The following is a 20199-nucleotide window of genomic DNA, read 5'->3' as shown; positions in this document are numbered from 1 at the left end:
AACAATAACACACATAAAACAAAATGTTATTATATCCTATTTGTATTAGTCAAACATGTAAACAATAACATACATAAAACATATGTATCAACAACCTAGGGTGCCTTTCACCAATAACACACATAACAACCTAGGGCGGCTTTCACGTCTCAGAGTGTCTTTTTCAATATAAAACATATCATTGCATTGTCTGGTTATATACACTTGCATCATCTAGATAAATACAACATTTTATGTTTGGTTTTGTAAGGTTTCTCTAAGCAACAAGACACCATTTTTAGTAGTAGTGCAAACATGGACGCGGTGTTTCTGCAAGCACAAATGCGCTCTTTATCTAGGCGGTTGAGTTGCCTCTGCCAATGTGATGCAATTATGAGCTAGCCAGAGGCATGAGCGCCAGAAACAGAAGAAAACAAGGAAATACAACTGAGTTGTGGGCCAAGACCAAGACGGAGGAGATGCGATGGCCGACGACAGCTAGTCGAGCCGTGGATCTGGACGTCGGCCCTCTTCCCAATCCGTGGATCAGGAAAGTTTCTTTTCGTTACCTTCTGCCAGTGATGGAGTAAATGACTGGATTTGGTGGCAGGTGGTGGGGGAGTGGGGTGGTACTGTCGTCTCCTACATCACGCTGTTGGATTTTTTGGATTTTTTTAATTAGATAAAGTGCTCGTGCGCAGAACAACACTTTTGTGCAAACATCATATCATGTCTCGTAGCAACAAAGCACACACTTTCCAACAACCTCTACTGTTCTCTATCATGTCTCGAAGTGCCTTTTTTTTTCAATGTACAACACATCACTGCATCATCTAGATATGTACGATTGCATCATCCACAAAAAGATAACATCCATATCTATAAGAAGGGGGCGATGAAACAACCAAGCTTTGGATTCCTTCATTCTTTTCTTGGGCGTTCATTCTTGGATGCATGGAGGTTCACAAGGTGAAGATGCCTGGCTTGTGCTTGGTGTTGCTCATGGCGGCTCTGTTGCTTCCTGGTAAGCCTTGCCCGAAATAATTATCTAAAGAGTATAATAGATTACTGGTGTTCTATGTTCTGAGGTTGTTGCCCAAATGTTGTCCATATTCTATTGCAGGATCTGAAGGCAAAATTTGCAAGGAGTATAGCAAAACATACACTGTTTCTGAATGCACGAGCGAACCATGTGTCGAGCACTGCCATAACGAGGGTTTCACCGAAGGGGAGTGTAAAACGAGTGAGTATGAACTTGATGATTATCGATTCTGTCTCTGCAAGAAACATTGTTGATGATGCTTCAGGATGTCAGGCAAAAAGTAATAAGATCGTGAGGCGAGCTGTTTGTAACATCCCAAAATATTCCAATTTTGAGATGTTAACGAGTATTCTGTCTCTTGCAAGAAACACTGTTGATGATGCCTCATGCAAAAGGTAATAAGACCGTGAGGCGAGACAAGCAATAAATACTCCCTTCGATCCTTATTAGTAGTGTTGATGATGCCTCAAGATGTCAAGCAAAAAGTAATAAGATCGCGAGGCTAAGACAAGCAATAAATACTCCCTTCGATCCTTATTAGTAGTGCGACGGGTAATATGGATCAGAGTGATACATATATTTGTTGTACTTGTTTCTAAAGAGTCATATGTTGTACTTGTTTTTTTTTTAAACGAAATGTTGTACTTGTTTCTAAAGAGTCAACCGTTTCTTAGCTAAATTCAAGTCTGTAAGCTGGATTCCTTCAGGCACAGCACAATTGGGACAACGGCCAGGGCTTATTACAGGGCTTCAGTTGTTCCTGGAGCACGAAGCATTCCAAACATCAAATCTTCCATACCAGACATCCAAATCTCTGACTTTGCAGCACAGGAATATGGACACCAAGCTCATCCCAGTGGTGAGAATAAAACGGACACTAGATTTAAGATGTAAACAAAATCTACGCAATGATACCCTGAGAATTTCAGGACTGAGCAAAAACTATAAACCGGCAAGACTAAAGCCATAGTAGGATATTCAATGCTGCAGAATAACATAACCAAATCCTCACATGAACAGAAAGTAGCACATACATCTCTTGACAATCAAACTAGGCAGGTTCACAACCCCTGTGGGCATGGCATCAAAATTACTGCGGCAATAGGACCATGTCATTTCTGGCGAGCAACAGGGTAAAGAAGATCTAATCAAAGAGGGAGAAGCCAAGGTCGTCCTCGCTCTCCTCCTTCTCTTCTTCCTTCTTCTCCTCAGCCTTGGGGGCCTCAGCGGCAGCTCCACCTGATGCTGCGGCACCACCAGCAGCACCACCACCACCGATCGGACCAGCAGAGGCACCACCAATGACCACCTGCATTAAGTTTCATATATGAGCATTTCAACTCTATTTATCAATAGAAGTCTTTCTTTTGTGACAATTAAGAAAACAAGTTAAAGCAAGACCAGCTGTCAGCTGTATAAAAACTTATTTGGTTGACACAACATGCATAATTATCATTTAAGACCGACTAATTAAGCTATTTGTAATGGTCACTTTGTTCAGCAACAAATGTAAGATAATTGACAATCTTGCAATCTCTAGCAATAGCTAACTATAGAAGCAGAAAAGAGAGAAGCAAATGATATAATTATACAAAACAAAGAGATATTATATCATATGCAAACAACATTTTCTGCAACCTAGTGATAATTAAACTGTTACAAAGATCTGCTCTAGACGCTAATTAAGCCATAACCCATTGAATGAGAACAACATAAACAACTACTAAATAATTGTTGCCTCGACTGACTGATAAGCTGCCAACTCCAAGAACTATAACACAGCTTCTGGGCCAACGTTCTGCAGCTATCGTAAATTAAAACAGATCCTCATCCAGAAAGGCCAAAGATCTAAATTAGAACAGACCGTCGGATCTAAGTAAATCACTAACACGCTACTAAATGCATACCGCAGAATCTGTAACAAAAGCTTGGGGTCATTATTAACGAATCATCAGAGCTCGTGGATCGGAACTAAATAAGAATATATATACGAAGGCGCAGCATAGTCTCAGATCAGGAGTACACCACAGAATTTTAGTGAGCGCGGGATGGGGTCCGGACCTGGAAGATGGCGGACTTGGGGGAGACCATGGTGAAGGAGGACTGGACGCCGCCGGACTTGTCCTCGGCGCAGGCGGCGGAGACGAGCTGGCGCTGCAGGTCGTAGGGGGTGGCGGCGGAGGCCTCGAGCTCGCCCTTGTGCTGCTTGGCCGACCACTCGGCGCCGGAGTCGCGGCACACGAAGGTGAAGACGCCCATGCCTGCGGTCTCTGGAGCGTGCGGCGGCGGCGGGGGAGGAGGAGGCGTCTGGAGCTTGGTGGTGGGGATGCGAGAGACCCGAACCCTAGCTCGGGGTGGGCTTATGTAGTGGTGACTGGCGAGGATTGCAACTGTTATTGGGCCGGGTCAGATTGTTGTCATATTGGGCCATATAAACAGCACAGGGCCGAAGAGATCTAAATGCTCCTCCCCGGGCTATTTCTCACTCACCCATTGGGGGGACTCGGGAGAGCTACGGCAGCTATTGGACTGGTCCGTTAAAAAGGTTTTATTTAAAAAGGTTCCATAGACCAGTTTTGACCGAATATAGAACCTTACACTGGTTTTTTTAGTTTTCTGTGTTCCTTCTATTTTTTTCTATTTTATTCAATTTTATGTCTGTTTTTCAAAGGTTTCCTTTTGGTTTTTGGTTTTTTGTGTTTCTTACCGATTTTCCTTTTTATGGTCTTTTATATTAAAAAAATTATGAACATAGATATACTTTTTACATACACATTGTACATTTTTCATACACATCAAGAACAATTTTATGCATATTATTAATTTCTCAAATATATGATTAACATTTTATTTCAAATATAAGTTTTGATGTCTATCTTTTCATACACTTTATATGTAACAAAATTTTATACATGTTAAAAAAACCTGATTAACATTTTTTTGAAATATATATAGTTTATGTCCACTTTTTCATACGCATTTTACATTATTCGTATGCATCAGGGATATTTTCTTATACGCGTTTCATCGTTTCAAATATATGTTTTTGAATTGTTTCTGAATATATGTTTTTTTTCAAATACACACTGAACATTTTTTCAATGATACGAAACATTTTTATAACTATGTGAATAGTTTCTTTACATTGTATACATATGTTTTAAAACTGTAATGAACACATTTTTTTGGAATGTGTGACATTTAAAAAAATGTCAAGTACATTTTTGAATGGTACGCGATAATCTTTAATTAAGAAAAGATATTATACATTGTATGAACTTTTTTCACATGTCATGTATATTATTTTGAAATGTGAAAACATTTTTAAGTTGCCACAAAAAAATAATGTTACTAACATTTTTTTTGAAGTTGTGCTGACATTTTTAAAAAACTAGGTTAACATTTTTTTTGAACACGCAATGAAAAAAATAATTATTTTCCACTTAAGATATATAAGTTTTTTAGTAAACTTCAAAACCCTATATGTAATAATAATGAAAGGAGAGCTTCTGCCTGTCCGTCACGCATTTTTACAGAATACCCCTGCCTTTTTTCGTAATACTCTCAGTCCACCTTTAAGTGAAAAAAATGATTATCATTTGCATTTTTATAGGAAACCCCCTGCCTTTCTGGTAATTAATCCGTAATCCACCTTTAAGTGACACGAATTAAAAAGAAACCTCGTCTTGTATTTGGATTAATCAACCTGTAGCCCCTCTAGAACAAATGCTTTCCAAAAATATCCATATCTTTAAATTCTAACACCAATTTTAACATTTTATATATGGAATTTGATTAGAAAAATGTGTCGATTTGAATATGATTTTATTTTACCTGTTAACCACTTTTAATATGCTATTTAGGGTGCAATCTTAATCAATAGTGCACGATCCATCTTTGTACCCACACCGATCCAGATTGCAAATGAACACCTTAGTAAAACCCAGATTGGAGACGAAAAAACCATCAATAACCATGCATGCACGCCTCGACAAAAGCTCATTGGGAAAAAATAGTAGATTTCTCATCTTATGCTGAGAGGGAGATGCCTTAGGATTGACCACATTCAAATGCGACTGTCTAAGCACTCAGGCCACTGTCGGTGAGGGTAGGAAAGAAGGATAAACAACAACAAAATGGGACGTCATGTTGAAATACAGGACGTGGACCTATTAGGGGTCTTGGGTCACGATTATTGGGTTGGGTGTGTGGTGTTTTTTCTTTCATTGCAACGCACATGGTCTTTGCTATTAAAAGGAAAACATGCACTGGAGACTCAACACTCCTCCCTGCGATGGACCGACCTATTTTAGGGGGCGCCTGAGGCAAGCGAACGCTTTTGTCTCGCTATAAGCAAGCGCCAACCCTATTTGGCATGTAGGTCGCTACTTAGCGACCGAGCGCCGCCCCCTCATCCCGGTGCGGCAGTTATATCACGCTTATAGTGAGACAATAGGATCTCATAGTGAAGCGTCTGTAGTTACAGGTGGGCCCACCATAGCATACTTAAAAGTAAAAAAAGAGGTTGAGCGAGCGGGGAGCAATCCCAGGATCGATTGGTTACTGCGTAACACGCTAGCCACTGCGTCACCTATCAGGTTCGTGTTTTATTAGTCAGGCAGTTTTCCAAGTTTTTTTTGTTTTTGTTTTTACTTTTTTCTCCACCGAAGCTTCGTCATTTCTTTCTCCTTTTACTAGTTTTTATTTGTTTCCTTCTCGATTTTCATTGCTTTTCTTCTTTCTTCCTTTCTCCTTTATTTTCTTTGGTTTTCGTTGTTTCTTTCTCGGTCTTCCCTAGCTTTTTTCTTTTCTTTCTCCTTTCTTCATTTTTTCCTTCATTTTATCCGCTTCTTTTCTCATTTTCATAGGTTTTTTTTTGTTTTCTCTCAGGTTTTCACTGTTTTTCTATACACATTTTTGGTATGTATCTAATACATATTCCTAATACATGTTTAACTTTTTTAAATAAAAGGTTAACATTTATTGAAACATGGACAATATTTTTTCTGTACACATTTATCATTTTTTTTCAAATGCTTGATTAACACATTCCAGATAGCAAATAAACATGTTTTGAATACACGTTCAACCTTTTTTCTACACATATTTGACATTTTATTTCAAATTCTTGATTAATATTATTCAGATACAAGTTTAACATTTTTTAACACATGGTTAACATTTTTCTATACATATTTTATAATTTTGAAAGACGAGTTTAACATTTTTGAATACATGGTCAATTTTTTTGTATACACATTTAACATTTTTAATACATTTTTTCTATACAAATTTAACATTTATCGAATACAAGTTTAACATTTATTGAATACAAGTTAACATTTTCCGAACACTTGTTTACCATTTGTTTCAACTGAGTGGATTAAGATTTTTCAAATAAGTGGTCACTATTTTTTCTATACACATTTCACATTGTATATGTTCAGTATACATGAGAAACATTTTCTCTATACATATTTAACACTTTTCAAATTCTACATTAATATTATTGAAAATTTTCATGTAAAGTATTTTTTGTAATATATTTTTTAGAATATTTATAGCATAAACAAAATTTAAAAATAAATAATAAATAAGTAAAACGAGGCAGTGGCCGCCCGAGCGGCTGGGTTCCTAGGTCACCCAATAAGCAAGACATAGGGACGCCATCCTCCAAGCGCGCACGGCGCCAAATAGGCGCTCTCCAATAAGCGAGACAAAGCCCCCATGTTTTCGCTTTAAGCGAGACTGAGCAGTAGCCTCGCGTCAAGGGCGACCGAGTAACGTTCCATTTGTTGTTTCTTCATCTGTTCGTTTCTTACAATTTTTTGTTCGGTCATTTTTTTACATTTTTTATATTTTGAATATATAAAAATTAATTTACTTTCATTTTTTGAACCATCCATCACATATTTTAAAAAATGTTTATGCAGTGTAAAAAAATGCTCGTGCATTTAAAAATATATTTATCATGTTTTCCAAACATGGTCAACAAGTGTTTGAAAAATCTTTATCATGTACTGTATTAAAAAAATGGTCAGACATATATTTTAGAAAGGAAAAAAATGTTAATCATGTATTTGAAAAATGTATAAGGTGTATAAGGAAAATGTAGCGTGTATACAGAAAATGTACAAGATGTGCTAAAAAATGCCCAATGAGTATTTGTGAAAATGTTTATCATGTATTTGTTTTTAAAATATTCAAGGTGTATCTGAAATAAAAATCACATGTATTCCAAAAATGTTCAACATATATTAAAAAATGTTCAAAGTGCATTTGAAAAATGTTTAGCATGTATTAAAAAAAATGTTCAAACATGTATTGAAAAATGGTCATCATGTATTTGAGAAATATGAACATACATAAAAATGTTCAACGTGTATACAAAAAAGGTATAAGGTGTATAGCGGGTACTATAAAGCGATGGGCGTATCGCCAAGCCAAGTCAACTCCCAGAACCTTGTTGTTCCGCTATCACCAATATTAAACTTTTTCCTATTTTTAAAATAAAGCAACCTTAGTTTTCAACGAACCATTTCAAAAGGGTGAATCAAATGGTTGTGCAGTAACTTAAGACAACATCTTTGAGTCTAAATATTTGTTACACAATAACTATATCCACACTTTGTATTCTCTGTAGCAAGTCTATAAAGCCATTTGCTGAGCAAACACTTATTTTTTATCTCAAGATCCTCGAACCCCAAATCCCCTTGGTCTTTAGGTTTGTACAAAATATCCCACCTTGCTAGGTGATATTTGGCCTTATGTTCATCACTCGGTCGAAAAAAATCTAAAACGATAGGAATCTAGTCTCATACCTCTATTGGCACTTCAAAAAACGAGAGCATGAACATAGGCAACTCGTGAGTGCCGAGTTCACAAGGATCAGCCCGCGTCCATAAGAAATTAGTCTACCCTTCCAACAATTCATGTTTTCTCGAATCTATCCTTATTGTGTTTCCATTCTTTATTGTTGAGTTTTCTACGATGAATTGGGATACAGAGATACGTAAATGGTAAAATACCGATTTCACATCCAAACAATTATTTTTAATTGCTTTCCTCTTTGGCGCGTCCAAAGCATAACAATTCACTCTTATGAAAATAGTTTTAAGTCCAGACAATTGTCAAAATACATAACATCAATTTCATATTCACTACCTTCTAAATCATGTTCTAACAAATGCTTGTGTCGTCGGCATATATTGTAAAGCAGAAACTCCCCCATCCACTAGATGTGGGATTAACCCACTTACATGACCGTCCTCCTTGGCTCTACCAATAAGGACATCCGCCTAGCTCCCGTTCTGGCGGTGCGTCTAGCATCATCAGAGGGCGTATAGAGATTTGTCTTCAATGGATCTCGCGGGATTTGGTCGGCGTTTGTCTTCGGTGGACACTGGATCCGGCCATCGTGCGTATGTGCTCGTTGTCTTTAGGTTGAATCCTTCCGATCTACGCTTCTCTTCATTAGCGGCGGCTGCTATTCTGGCGCGATGGTCATATTGGGCCTTAGCACGATGACTTCTCAACTGTCTACTATAACAAGGTTTGCCCAGCTCCGACGATGAAGGGCGATGACGGTGGCGCGCCTTTGGCTCGCTCTAGAGCTTATACGTGTTGCTAGGTGGTCTACGGACCTGGATGTAAATTTTACTTCTAGTGTTTTTTGTCTATCTTGACAGTTGATGAATAGATCAAAAGTTTTTCCCACAAAAAAGGACATCTAATATATCTACGGCAATATTAAACAGTGTTGGTGACAAAGGATCCCTCTGTCAAGACCTTTGTGAGTCCGAAAGTAATGACCAGTGTCATCATTTACCTTCACTTCCATGCTATCTCCCAGGAAAAAAATTCAACCTAGTTCCTCCAAGCCCTGGTCAAACCCTTTCATTCTCCATGCTTGTTTGTAAGAAAGGTCATTTGACTTTCTCACAGGCCTTCTAAAAATCCACTTTGAAATGCCATTATGGAGGATTGTTCTTGGTGCTTGTAGGAAACGTGATAGTGGAACTGACATGAACCATGAAGATTGTGAAAAAATGCTATTCGGGATGGAATTCTGTGAACCCACAAATTATATACTAAGTAAGACTATGAAGGTGGACAGAAACAAAAAAGGTTAGAAGTTTGATGGACAAGAGAGGTATTGATGGGATGGTGCATTCAATTGGATCGAGATGGACCAAAGGACACATAGATTTGGTGTTGATGACCGTTCACACTCCATCTTAGAGGAGATATCGAAAATTCTAAACGCACGGGCTATTACAGGGGTTTACATGTTCTCCTTCTATAATTAATCTTCACTCCCCCTCCCCCCCTCGATTTTCAGGGGTGTGTGGGCCCTCATCCTGATTTCTATCCAATCAAAATATCCCAATTAAGCATCCCGCAATAGCCCGTGATTTATACTCGTGCGTGTAGCATTGCTCGAGGAGACATATAGGAACTTGGATAGGTTGATAAGTAGTATTAAGGCTGCATGTTATGTGCTTGATACTAGTTTTGCCACCCACAACACAGAATAAGACAAGAGAAGAATCACTACATTATCACGGTGGAGGTGTTTGGTTGAGAAAAAGGTAACATAAATGGTAGCTTAATCATAATACGGTGGTAATGGAAACTCAATGTTGAAAATGGAATTCTGTTTGATTCTTGGATGTAAACGGAATGGTAAACCCCTGAAAGAGCCTCAAAACCAAATTTGTGTCTCTACTCCTCATCCCACTGGCGGCTTCGGTAGGGCATTGTGACCTGGAGGACGACAAGAGGGTCTACCAGCGTTGAATGCCTTGGCGAGCATCTAGGTCAGCAGCTCCCTCCTGATTGTGTCACTCAGGACCACCACCACTAGCTTCTGTTGGGATCTACGGTAGGGTGCGTCGACTGTAAATTAAAATTTCCTACGCACAGAACAACCAAGAACATGCTATGGGAGATGAATCACAGTTCGTTACCACTAGACGCGCAGTGCCGTGCAGCGGAAGAAGAGTTGGGGCAGCGTGTCCGCGTGGATCGTCTACTCCTCGTCCGATCTCCCTCGTACAACCGGTGGTCGGTTCCCACGTACAGGTTCGCCGGAGCGGCGCAAGTGCACCGCCTCTAATGGTATCCGCGCGTGCAGGAGGAACGTCGTGCGGCAGACTGCTAGGTCCGATCACACAACCGGCGGCGAGTGGAGGTGTCTATTCGCAACACATGCAAACCCTAGTGACAGCGCCGAAGCGATCAACCTCGTGAGTGTGCGGCACCTCCACTACATATAGGCGTCCGTCGCGGGCTCAACACTTGGGCCTCGCACGGACCCTAAAGCCCATAAGTTTACTCGGCCACAATCCGAATACAGTTCGGATCACATCCGATCAGTGTCCTCGGATCCGACCTCGTAGGTTCCTTCCCTTAAGCGCGTGACCCCTTAGGTTCAAGTCGGCTTGGTCGCAGTTCGGATCACCTCCGAACTACACGGTTGGTAGCGGCCTCTAGCGAGGCATGCCGAACACCAAGTAGACTATGAAGCTGGTTAGCGAACCTGTACATCACACTTCCATTCCGTTTGCCACACGATATATGTTGTCGAGCTCAAGGCGAGTCTGTCATCCTTGTGCTAGCCCGACCTCTTTCTCGTTCCAGTGATGCCGACCACAAACCGGATTATCTCATAATCCTTGTCGCATGGCCATGCTTATCCTGGTCGGATCACACGAGGGGCCCAGAGTATATCTCTCCTGATCGGAGGGGCAAATCTCATCTTGCTCGACCACGTCTCGCAGCATGGTTCTGGACAAACCCGAAACCTACCTTTATAACTACCCAGTTAAGGAGTAGCGTTTGGTCGGCCCAAAGCAAGTCTGTCACCATCCCGAGTACATGCGTCAGCTCAGGTCTTAGGACATAGAACATATGTTGTACTAGAGACTCACAGATGACATATCGCTGCGTCTCATAGTTGGGTCTGTCCGACTTGGACCTTATCTCGACTCGGATCCGACTACGTCGAATCCGACCAGATCCTTCCAAGTCCATATTATCCGGTTAGCATCCAATGCTCCATGGCTAGTGAGACCAAGCAATCGACCGTGTCATATGCTACTCTAGTTGGCTGCGCGTCCACACAACCCTTTCGACTAGGGACCTTTTAGGACAGTCATCATACAATGCATAGTCCCACAAACAAGTCACGTACTTGCTGATACACATCATTGATAATGTCCAAGGACTATCTTTATTCATAAACACATAGGAAATATCATCATACATGATTGCCTCTAGGGCATATCTCCATCAGTCTCCCACTTGCACTAGAGTCAATCAAATAGACATCGAATGCCCATAGCTCTAATGTGCCCCTCATGCTTGGGTTGTGGAAGTGGCTTAGTCAACGGATCCGCAACATTTGCATCCGTGTGAGTTTTGCATAACTCTACATCACCACTCTTTACGATCGTTCGTATCAGGTGATATTTCCGATCTATGTGTCTGACCTTGTGGTGATTCCTCGGCTCCTTGGCTTGTGCGATGGCACCAGAATTATCACAATAAAGGTCCAACAGTTTTACCGAGGCTGGGAAAATATCAAGATCATCCAGAAAGTTCCGGATCCAAATACCTTCCTTTGCAGCTTCACAAGCCGCAATGTATTCGGCTTCTGTAGTAGAATCGGCCACCGTATCTTGCTTGGAACTCATCCAGCTCATTGCTCCTCTGTTCATGACGTACATGAATCCGGACTGTGATCGACAATCATCTCTGTCGGTTTGGAAACTAGCATCGGCGTAACCCCTTACGACAAGCTCTTCCTCACCTCCATAAACTAGGAACATATCTTTAGTCCTTTTCAGGTACTTCAAAATAGTCTTTACCGCTGCCCAGTGACTCTCGTCTGGGTTGGCCTGATATCTAATTGTTAGGCTTATTGCAAAAGCAACATCGGGCCGCGTACATATCATGGCATACATGATGGATCCGATTGCCGAGGCATATGGAATCCTACTCATCCTGCTTCGCTCATCAGATGTCGAAGGACTCTGAGTCTCGCTTAGCCTTATACCATGTGAGAGTGGCAAGAACCCTTTCTTTGCCTCACTCATGTTGAACCGCTTCAATACTTTATCTATGTACGTGCTCTGGCTTAAGCCGAGCAGCCTCCTTGATCTATCTCTATAGATCTTAATGCCTAAAATGTACATTGCCTCACCAAGGTCCTTCATCGAAAACTTGCCATTCAATGACTCCTTGACCGAGTTCAGCATTGAAATATCATTTCCAATCAGTAGTATGTCATCCACATACAAGATCAAAAACACTATCGAGAGGACGAGGGGACGGCGGCGGACGTGTCCGGCCGGACGGACAATGTCCGGCGCGGCGGAGGAGATATTTTTAGGGTTAGAGAGAGGAGATCCGAGATTTGGAATGGGGGGGGTATATATAGGCATAGAGGGAGCTAGGAGAGTCCAAATGAGGTGCGGTTTTCGGCCACGCGATCGTGATCGAACGCTCTAGATGATGGAGAAGGTTTTGGTGGGTTTTGGGCCAACTTGGAGGGGTGTTGGGCTGCAACACACACGAGGCCTTTTTGGTCCCTCGGTTAACCGTTGGAGTATCAAACGAAGTGCAAATGATACGAAACGTGACAGGCGGTCTACCGGTAGTAAACCAAGGCCGCTTGGCAAGTCTCGGTCCAATCCGGAAATGTTTAATCCCCACACACGAAAGAAAGGTAGAAATGACCACCGGAGGAGAACGAAGCGCCGGAATGCAAAACGGACAACGGGGAAAATGCTCGAATGCAAGAGGTGAACACGTATGCAAATGCGATGCACATGATGACATGATATGAGATGCATGACAACGATAACAACACACAGAGACAAAAACCCGAACCTAAGAAAATAAAATAACTTAACACCGAAAACGGCAAGAGTTGGAATACATATTGGGTAAGTCATATCCAGGGTGTTACAAAGGGCTCAAAGGATATGCTGTGGGCCGGATGACCAAGAGTCGTCACGGCAAACTCTATATCGACGACTGTCGTGGTTCTAAGTCTGACAGTAGAGTGGGGGTAGGTATGGAGAGGCAAGGTCCTAGCTATGGAGAGGTTGTAACACAAGAGATGTACGAGTTCAGGCCCTTCTCGGAGGAAGTAAAAGCCCTACGTCTCGGAGCCCGGAGGCGGTCGAGTGGATTATGTGTATATGAATTACAGGATGCCGAACCCTTCTACCTGTGGAGGGGGGTGGCTTATATAGAGTGCGCCAGGACCCCAGCCAGCCCACGTAATGAAGGGTTTAAGGTGTATTTAGTCCGGGGCGTTACTGGTAACGTCCCACATAAAGTGTCTTAACTATCATAAAGTCTACTTAACTACAGGCCGTTGCAGTGCAGAGTGCCTTTTGACCTCCTGGTAGTCGAGTGAGTCTTCGTGGTCGAGTCCTTCAAGTCAGTCGAGTGAATCCCTCGTTGGTCGACTGGAAGGTGACCTCTTCTAAGGGTGTCCTTGGGCAGGGTACTTAGATCAGGTCTGTGACCCTACCCTAGGTACATGACTCCATCATTAGCCCCCGAATGGATTGAGGCTTTGAGTGACGGAGGAGTTGATGCTGTTTCCGATTAACCTTTGCACACTGGTCGTGCGTTGTTCTGAACCAGAGAATCTCTTCGTTGATAGTGAGCAACTTGTCTTCAGTCGACTCGATCCATTCTTTTCTTTCGTCGAGTGATCTTTCGGGCTTCGTCGATTTCCGAGCGACGGATCGCAGGAAATCCCGCGCCTGACAGACTGATCTGCCGTTCGCGGATTCCGCGGGATGCGAAATTTGGGGAAACGCGCGAAGCGGAGCGGACCGCGGCGTTCGGATGGGACGGGACATAGACGCCTCGATCCCCGCGCCGCTTTCTTCGCCACGTATCCCGCCCGCGTAACAGTTCCAGGATATGATTAGATCTGCCGGGTCCACCTGTCATCCACTCGGAAGGGATCTTATAAATGCGCCCGGCGAGGGTTTTTTGAACAGTGCCTCAGCATTCTCTCTCTCTGCCTCCTTCGTCTCCGCCCAACGCGCTCGCTCTCGCCTCCGCACCACTTCTCCTCACGCACCCCGCCGGAAGCCATGGTCAAGGAGAAGACGGCGGCGCTGGAGCGCGCGAAGAAGGCGTCGGCGACGGAGAAGGCGAAGGGGAGATCCACCAGCCGCGGTGGGTCTTCGTCCAGATCCCGCCTGCCGAAAGGCTGGGTCCAGGGAGATTGGATCCAGTCGACCATCACGGAGAAGGATCTCCTCGACATGGCCAACGAGGGCCTGATCCCCCATGGAGCTGCGAGGCTTCCGGGGAAAGAGTGGCAGCCCCAGCCGGAAGAGGGTGAGTGCGTGCTTCTGGCTACCCATGTCGACCGCGGATTCTCTTTGCCGCCGAGCATTTTCTTCCGTGGTTTCTTGAACTTTTTTGGAGCGCAACTCCACCACTTCACCCCGAATTCTATCGCCTATCTTGCCGCGTTTGTGTCCATGTGCGAGAGTTTTCTGGGCTGTCGACCGCACTGGGGCTTGTTCAAGCACATATTCACATGTCGCTCTCAAACTGTGAAGAAGGCGAGTCCAGGCGACGAAAGAACCCGAGTGGTCCAAATGTGTGGAGGTCTGGGGATCCAGGTGAGAAACAAGAGCACCTTCCCAGCCATGACATTTCCCGAGTCAGTCAGAGGCTGGCAGTCGACCTGGTTCTACTGCCAGGATGAGTCGACACCGGGGCAGTCGAGTGGGCTCCCTCCATTTACCATGGACCGAGTGAACAAGCCCTCCTCCCTGAAGCTGATTCCGGAGGAGAAAGCTGACGTGAAGATGTTGATGGAGCGCGTAGTTCAGTTGGTTCGGGAGGGAGTGACGGGCATGGATCTCCTGGAAGTTTTCCTTAGGCGCCGAATCCAGCCTCTTCAGTTCCGGAGCCACTGCATGTGGTTGTACTGCGGGACTGAGGATGTGACTCGGGTCAATCCAGAAGCAGTCGACGATGCCACTCTGGAAAGGTGGATGGCCGCTGTTACTGGGAACAAGGACAACCCTCGCGGGGCCAGAAGGATTCCTCCACTCGACTGCCACAGTGATCCAAACAAGGCATGTCTGCCCCACTTCCCGTTGTATTCTCATCATATTTTATTTCTGCTTTCTCTGCTGATCGGTCGACTGATCTTTGTCTTGTTGTCCCTCAGGCCCTCACTGAACTGTACTCGATGCCCAACGGAGCGCAGGCTCCGACTGAGGAGGGAGAAGCGAGCGGGGGCGAGAGCCAGGAGGAGGAGTGGGACTCGGACGCCGCCGAGGCCGATGATGATGACGATGACGATGATGATGATGACGATGAGGACGGGGAAGAGGAGGAGGAGGAGGAGGTCGCACCACCGCGCTCGGAAAGGCGGTCGAAACTTGTCCATGACCCTGCGACTGAACGCGGCGAGGGGGTCGCGACTGTTACTCAGTCGACCAAGCGCCCCCGGACCACCTCTCCGGCGCCGACTGAAAAGGCGCCGAAGCAGCCCAGGGCGGCCCCGTCGAAGCCGACCAAGCACCTGCCGAAGATGAAGGTGTCCATCCCCACCATATCAGGGTAATCATATTGCTTACGTCTTCTTGTTTTGTGTGAACTTTATCTCTGGTTGGCGCTGGAGTTAGTCGACTGACTCTTTGGAGTTGCAGTGCTGCTACTTCTGAGACCTCAGCCCGGGCTGACGACCATGCGATGGAGGACGCAGCAACCTCAAAACCTGGTATTATACTCTTAACACCGTTTCTAGTCGACTGACTCATGATCTCTAATTCTGATTCTTTTCTGTAGCTCCATCCAATGTTGTTATCACTCTCCCTGATGATGATGAAGACGAGGAACCACTAAAGCACAGAATGAGAAGGAAAGCGTCTGCCAGCAGGGTGCCCCAGGATGTGACGGTGCCTGAGACTCTGGTCGCGGAGGAGGAGAACACCACTCGACACACTGTGTCCTTCGCAGATCCGCTGACGAGTGCTCCGCAGCCCTCCCTCTTCACGACGCACCACGTCCCAGAGGACCAAGCTGGCGCCGCGAAGGAGGCGATACGCCAGGCAGGGATCATGATGGAGCAGTTGAAGACCATCCGGGATGCGAGCCAGGCAGCTTACGACGCCAGTTCCGCCCTTCAAAGGAATGTTCAGGTCAGTCGACCACCACTTGTTCTGTTAGGATATGCTATCAAAAAACTTTTCTTTCCAGAATTTATAGTAGTCACCCACTGGGTGTGTCGATTTAAACTCCGTGTTAGCGGGGGCAGCTGAGTGCACCCGCTGGGTGTAGTCCCCAAGGCTAAGGTCGACTGCGGGCAGTCGGCCTTAGGCTTTATAATTTCAGTCTCTCCGTCATTCGACTACGGCGAATGGATTTCGCAAACCGGTGGGGGCACGCTGAGTGCACCCACTGGGTGTAGTCCCCGAGACTGTGGTCGACTGCTGGCAGTCGGTTACAGTCTTAGAGAATACATCTTGTTTTTTTTTGAGGTCGACTGGTCGACTCTGTCTTCAAATAGGATTAGTGGGGGCACGCTGAGTGCACCCACTGGGTGTAGTCCCCAAGGCTAAGGTCGACTGCTGGCAGTCGGCCTTAGGCTTTATAATTTCAGTCTTTCCGTCATTCGACTAAGGCGACTGGATTTCACAAACTGGTCGACTGGTCGACTCTGTCTTCGACTGGTCGATTAGTGGGGGCACGCTGAGTGCACCCACTGGGTGTAGTCCCCGAGACTACGGTCGAATGCTCGTATTCGGCTGTAGTCTTAGAAACGCGTGATTTTTCCTTTTTCACTCGGAAGTGAATTATATTTGACATTTTAGTCGATTGGTTCTTCGCAGAACTCCTGTGATCTTGTGGCTCGCTACTCTGAGCTGGAAAACAAGCACATTCAGCTCGAGCTGAATTTGAAGCTGGTTCAGGAGAATCTGACGAAGGCAAAGGAGGAGACCGAAGGTATGTTTGGTGAGACCTTGACGACTGCTTTTTCCCTTTATTTGTTTCAAAATCTGATCTTGCTGTAACTTGCAGGTAAGGTGAGGGAGGCCGAACGGAAGAAGGACCTTGAACTAGCTGAGAAGATCAAGCTTGTTGACGAGAAGTTAGCTTCAGTCGCCAAGCTTGAGCAAGAAAATGCCAATCTGAAAGCTGCTCTTGGGAAGAAAAAAGATCTGGAGGCCTTCCTGAATGGTCTTGCCAAGAAGCTGTTTCTTATGCTTGAAGGTAAATCTCTATGCTCGGCGATCATTTCCAACCGTGGTTTTTCCATTCGACCATCGCCTTGACTCGGTGATCGTCCTTGCAGAATTTTGTCAAAACTTTGAAGAAGAAACTAGCCGGCTGGAACCAAACCTTGACCCCGTCAATTCTCCGATGGACGACGAAGTTGCCATGAATGTTTTCCGACTGGAGTCCCGTGTTGCAGCTGTCGTGGACTATCTTGCAAGGCTGAAGGTCGCCACATCTCGCATCGACTCGACGCTCTGGCCCGGGGAGACTCTTCAGAATGACCTCGAGTCGCTGATGGCTCGCTTGAACACGATCCCTGGTCGAGTGCAGGAGTGGAAAAAATCCTCGGCTCGGTGCGGTGCAGATGTTGCTCTGTGTCTGGCCCGAGTTCACTGCAAAGATGCGCGAGAAGACAAGCTGGCGGCCCTCCGGGTGGCCAACACCAAGAAACACGACTTCAGGTCCTTTATGGAAACTTTCCTTGCGGCTGCCACTCGGATCGCAGATGGGATTGATCTTGATGAGTTTGTTGCACCTTCCAGCCCTCCACAGGAGGGGTAAAAAACTTCTTCTAAGCTTGACGCTTTAAATTTGCCTCGGTATGCCGAGTGGAATTGTAACCGATAAACCTTAACGGGCTTAGCGCCTGAGCACTTCCGGTTCCTTTAGGTATCGATCCGAACTTGAATTTGTCGTTTGAATATGATTGCTTTTGGCTCGAAATGTCTTTTGCAAGTTCAAAGCAGGGCGCTTACTGCAATCGACTTATTCCTTAGTCCACTTAGGTGAGCGCTGGGCTGCAGCTAAGCTCCCGAGTGAGAGGTTTGCTCTTCACTCGGTAGGGTTTTTATATCTTAGGCGAGCACTGGGCTGCAGCTAAGCCCCCGAGTGAGAGGTTTGCTCTTCACTCGGTAGGATTTTTATATCTTAGGCGAGCACTGGGCTGCAGCTAAGCCCCCGAGTGAGAGGTTTGCTCTTCACTCGGTAGGATTTTTATATCTTAGGCGAGCACTGGGCTGCAGCTAAGCCCCCGAGTGAGAGGTTTGCTCTTCACTCGGTAGGGTTTTTATATCTTAGGCGAGCACTGGGCTGCAGCTAAGCCCCCGAGTGAGAGGTTTGCTCTTCACTCGGTAGGGTTTTTATATCTTAGGCGAGCACTGGGCTGCAGCTAAGCCCCCGAGTGAGAGGTTTGCTCTTCACTCGGTAGGATTTTTGATAACTTAGGCGAGCATTGGGCTGCAGCTAAGCCCCCGAGTGAGAGGTTTGCTCTTCACTCGGTAGGATTTTGATAACTTAGGCGAGCCCTGGGCTGCAGCTAAGCCCCCGAGTGAGAGGTTTGCTCTTCACTCGGTAGGATTTTTATATCTTAGGCGAGCACTGGGCTGCAGCTAAGCCCCCGAGTGAGAGGTTTGCTCTTCACTTGGTAGGATTTTGATAACTTAGGCGAGCACTGGGCTGCAGCTAAGCCCCCGAGTGAGAGGTTTGCTCTTCACTCGGTAGGGTTTTTATATCTTAGGCGAGCACTGGGCTGCAGCTAAGCCCCCGAGTGAGAGGTTTGCTCTTCACTCGGTAGGATTTTGATAACTTAGGCGAGCCCTGGGCTGCAGCTAAGCCCCCGAGTGAGAGGTTTGCTCTTCACTCGGTAGGATTTTTATATCTTAGGCGAGCACTGGGCTGCAGCTAAGCCCCCGAGTGAGAGGTTTGCTCTTCACTCGGTAGGGTTTTTATATCTTAGGCGAGCACTGGGCTGCAGCTAAGCCCCGAGTGAAGGTTTGCTCTTCACTCGTAGGATTTTGATAACTTAGGCGAGCCCTGGGCTACAGCTAAGCCCCCGAGTGAGAGGTTTGCTCTTCACTCGGTAGGATTTTTTACAAACTTAGGCGAAACGGATTCGCGACTAAGTCACCCACTGGGGGGAAATTTCATTGGACAAAGTAAAAAGTGACAAAAATTATGGAGGAACTATGACACTATTATTTTGAGGTCCATGAACTACAGAAGTACTTTATCGCAACTCATCCGAGTGATAAAACTTAAGTGTAAAATGGGCGGAGTAGTTCCGCGTTCCAAGCTCGGGGCTCGTCGATATTATGCTCGACGTTGTAGAGACGGTACGCCCCGTTGTGGAGAACTTTGGTGACGATGAAGGGTCCTTCCCAAGAAGGAGCAAGCTTGTGTTGTTTCTTCTGATCCACTCGGAGAACTAAATCTCCTTCTTGGAAGGCTCAACCTCTCACATTTCTGGCGTGGAAACGACGCAAATCTTGTTGGTAGATGGTCGACCGGATCAGAGCCATCTCCCTTTCTTCCTCTAAAAGGTCGACTGCGTCCTGCCGCGCTTGTTCAGCTTCTGCTTCGTTGTAGATTTCAACTCGAGGAGCATTGTGGAGAAGATCACTCGGCAAGACTGCTTCAGCTCCGTAGACCAAGAAGAATGGAGTTCTTCCGGTCGACCGATTAGGTGTGGTCCTCAGTCCCCAAAGCACCGAGGGAAGTTCGTCGACCCAAGCTCCAGCTGCATGCTTGAGATCACGCATCAGTCGGGGTTTCAGTCCCTTGAGAATCAGGCCATTGGCTCGCTCTGCTTGTCCATTCGACTGCGGATGAGCGACTGAAGCGTAGTCGACTCGTGTGCCTTGAGAGTTACAGAAATCTCTGAATTCCTCCGAGTCAAAGTTCGACCCATTATCCGTAATGATGCTGTGCGGGACTCCATATCTGAATATTAGTTCTCTGATGAAGCTAACAGCAGCACCGGCGTCAAGGTTCTTGATTGGTTTAGCCTCGATCCACTTGGTGAACTTGTCGACTGCCACCAGTACATGCGTGAAGCCACTTCGCCCTGTTCTCAAAGGACCGACCATGTCCAACCCCCATACTGCGAAAGGCCAGACGAGTGGAAT

At 45.3% G+C, this 20199-nt stretch overlaps 1 protein-coding gene across 1 annotated transcript; it reads right to left on the bottom strand.

Moving 5' to 3' along the window:
* Positions 1 to 1966: 1966 nt before the first annotated feature.
* On the bottom strand, positions 1967 to 3388 carry LOC123148639 (60S acidic ribosomal protein P3). Its single transcript, XM_044568111.1, has 2 exons — positions 3083 to 3388; positions 1967 to 2330 (listed from the first exon to the last, which is right to left on the bottom strand). Exons 1-2 carry the CDS (start codon positions 3278 to 3280, stop codon positions 2166 to 2168), a joined length of 363 nt encoding a protein of 120 aa, XP_044424046.1. The 5' UTR covers positions 3281 to 3388; the 3' UTR covers positions 1967 to 2165.
* Positions 3389 to 20199: the final 16811 nt, after the last annotated feature.

This window comes from Triticum aestivum, chromosome 7A (assembly GCF_018294505.1).
Source record: "Triticum aestivum cultivar Chinese Spring chromosome 7A, IWGSC CS RefSeq v2.1, whole genome shotgun sequence".
In the NCBI taxonomy this organism is placed as follows: Eukaryota; Viridiplantae; Streptophyta; class Magnoliopsida; order Poales; family Poaceae; genus Triticum; species Triticum aestivum.
The sequence above is the reverse complement of the archived record's forward strand: the minus strand, read 5'-3'. Positions and strand labels throughout refer to the sequence as shown.

What these genes read in the sequence shown, in the direction of transcription:
- LOC123148639 (XM_044568111.1), bottom strand. Translation starts at nt 3,280, where the DNA reads ATGGGCGTCTTCACCTTCGTGTGCCGCGACTCCGGCGCCGAGTGGTCG. An exon ending in CCAAGTCCGCCATCTTCCAG is followed by an intron (nt 2,331 to 3,082) that starts GTCCGGACCCCA and finishes AACTTAATGCAG; the next exon opens with GTGGTCATTGGTGGTGCCTC.